The sequence below is a fragment of the Octopus bimaculoides genome, chromosome 3, assembly GCF_001194135.2.
Source record: "Octopus bimaculoides isolate UCB-OBI-ISO-001 chromosome 3, ASM119413v2, whole genome shotgun sequence".
In the NCBI taxonomy this organism is placed as follows: Eukaryota; Metazoa; Mollusca; class Cephalopoda; order Octopoda; family Octopodidae; genus Octopus; species Octopus bimaculoides.
The window spans coordinates 15,838,694-15,840,978 of record NC_068983.1 but is presented as its reverse complement, the minus strand read 5'-3'; the positions used below and the strand labels follow the sequence as shown (position 1 = coordinate 15,840,978).

Genomic DNA, 2,285 nt, shown 5'->3' with positions numbered 1-2,285 from the left:
CAATATTTCGACAGAACGTCTGTCTTTTTCAAGTTCAAACCAAAAGGTGATTGAAAATTCAAAATTTCAGAAACCAAACGTAAACTATGAACGTGAGTAACCAGCGTCCATACGTTGATAGAATGACATCATCAGCTATTGTCAATTTTTTAATAAGCAGAAAGAAAGAAAGAAAAAGGAAGACGACAGAAAAAGAAAAGAAAAAGAGAGAAAGAAGAATATTCAATCAAACAGTTTTGTATAAATTTGATGATATTCTCCTGTCATCTTATTCATTCCTCCAGGGCGTGATGTCAATAACCCGCAAACATATCAATTTTTAAAAAATAATGATAATAATAATAATAATAATAATAATAATAATAATAATTGAAAGACTGCGTGCGTATCGAACTCGAAAGCTTAATGAGATACCTAGTCCAAAGTAAAGAAACTTTGCTAGTGACAGTTAGGAACGAGGGAGTATTGAGAGCAGAAAAAAAAAGTGAAAACAAAAGAAGAAGTACAAAAAGGACATGAAGAAGAATTATGCAAAAAGGGACTATATATATACAAACCGCCGTATGTTTTGGTTGAGGGCTAACCACGAATCTGTCTGTCTTCATCAGTCTCAATCACCTTTTTCAAATAGAGTGTGGCGAAAATATCGTTTAGAAATATATTACATTCTGCTAAAACATAAAGGTCCCACATATCCTTGAAGACATGCAAAGTATTTAATTGGTCATCTTTTCATGTCAGCATAGATTAAGTACGCTAGTAATTCTTGTTTGAAGTAATGTAAGATTCAGGCATTCTGAGTGAACAGGAATCTCTCTTGAGAGACTTCCAGTCTTTTGATTGCTTTGTATCTAAGCTAAATTTTCTCCCTCTTTCTCTTCTTAGTTATCCATCCTTCTGCAGAGTACATATCTGAGTTTAAGTGAAACATTAATAACCCCCAGAGTCGTTATCTCGAAAGGCCTGCGAAGCTAAGAGTGCTGCTTCTTCTTACAAATCCAGAAAGTAGAAAACAAAAGTCAAAATACATACAAAAAAAACTTATGCCAAAAATGAGACGACCAATCTTGATTAAACTTGTCCCTACCTGACACTTCCCTCTGAAACAGTGCAGCTTTAAATTAGACGCACCAGCTACATTAAATTCCGGATCAGGCTGTTTACATGGCGTCCCGTCTGGTAAAATAGCGTCACGGCTGTGTCTTTTGCTGTTGTCGCAGTGAACATCGCAATCGTTGTCGTAACCTTTGATAAAAAACAAAAGATTCGTTTGCTTCGAATTGGAAAATAAAATAGTTTATTTGTGTTGTGTGTGTATGTGTGTGTGTGGAGAGAGAACTACAGACAGTGTGAGAGAGAGAAGTGGAGAGGGATAAAGGCAGATAGATAGATAGGGAAATAGTGTGAGAAGCTTCTCAGACTACCCGACGAAGCCGACACTAAATGAAATTTCGAACTCGCAATTACACTTTTCCTTGAAAATTTTTAGTATGAATATGCATGTGTATATGTGTGTATATATATATATATATATATATATATATATCGCTGACCACTACACACATTTTTTTCTCTCCTTGTTTCTTTCCGTGTTCTTTTCTGTAGAAGAGCGTACGCTCGAAACGCTAAAGACTTTCTCAATTCCCGAGCGTTAAACTAATACATCTATTTGTTTTCAACACCACCTGTCTTCGCCTGTTGTTTTTTTGTGTGTGAGTTCTCCCTATATATATATATATATATATATATATATATATACATATGGTGACAGATAAGTAGAGAGCTAGATAGGCAGTAGATATGTAGGTAGGTACGTACGTACGTAGATAGGTATATAGATAGATAGACAGACAGACAGGCAGACAAGTATGTAGTTAGGTAGAGCATCTGGAAGCAATCGGGGACATAAAAGCAATGAAAATTAAAGTAATTAAAAACATAACATGAGGTTAATTATTAGTTGAATAATAGTCCATAGAAGCCTTAAATTTTAGCGGGGAGATTTAATTTTGCCATCAATAAGTAAATTCCGAAACATAGATACTTACCTGTACCACCATAAGCCTTTCCAGTTGGTTTAAATATTGTAGCGTTTAATGAACCATCATCGATCAAGCGTTTGCATGTCTCATCAGCTCTGGCCTTCCTTATAGTATCGTAAGAGGCTGGATCACTAGGACATGGCTGTTCAGGAGAAAATTATACGTACATACATACATACATACATACATACATACATGCATGCAAGCATACATGCATACATGCATATATATATATATATATAT

The 2,285-nt window shown here is 35.0% G+C and overlaps 1 protein-coding gene across 1 annotated transcript in view; it reads right to left on the bottom strand.

Moving 5' to 3' along the window:
* The window catches only part of LOC106882557 (A disintegrin and metalloproteinase with thrombospondin motifs 12), a 46,169-nt gene that overhangs the window by 3,064 nt on the left and 40,820 nt on the right, over nt 1-2,285 (bottom strand). The window contains exons 16-17 of the mRNA XM_014933311.1: nt 2,049-2,184; nt 1,088-1,245 (exon numbers count right to left, since the gene is read on the bottom strand). Coding sequence (XP_014788797.1) covers nt 1,088-1,245; nt 2,049-2,184 — 294 coding nt within the window. The remainder of the gene's footprint in view (nt 1-1,087; nt 1,246-2,048; nt 2,185-2,285) is intronic.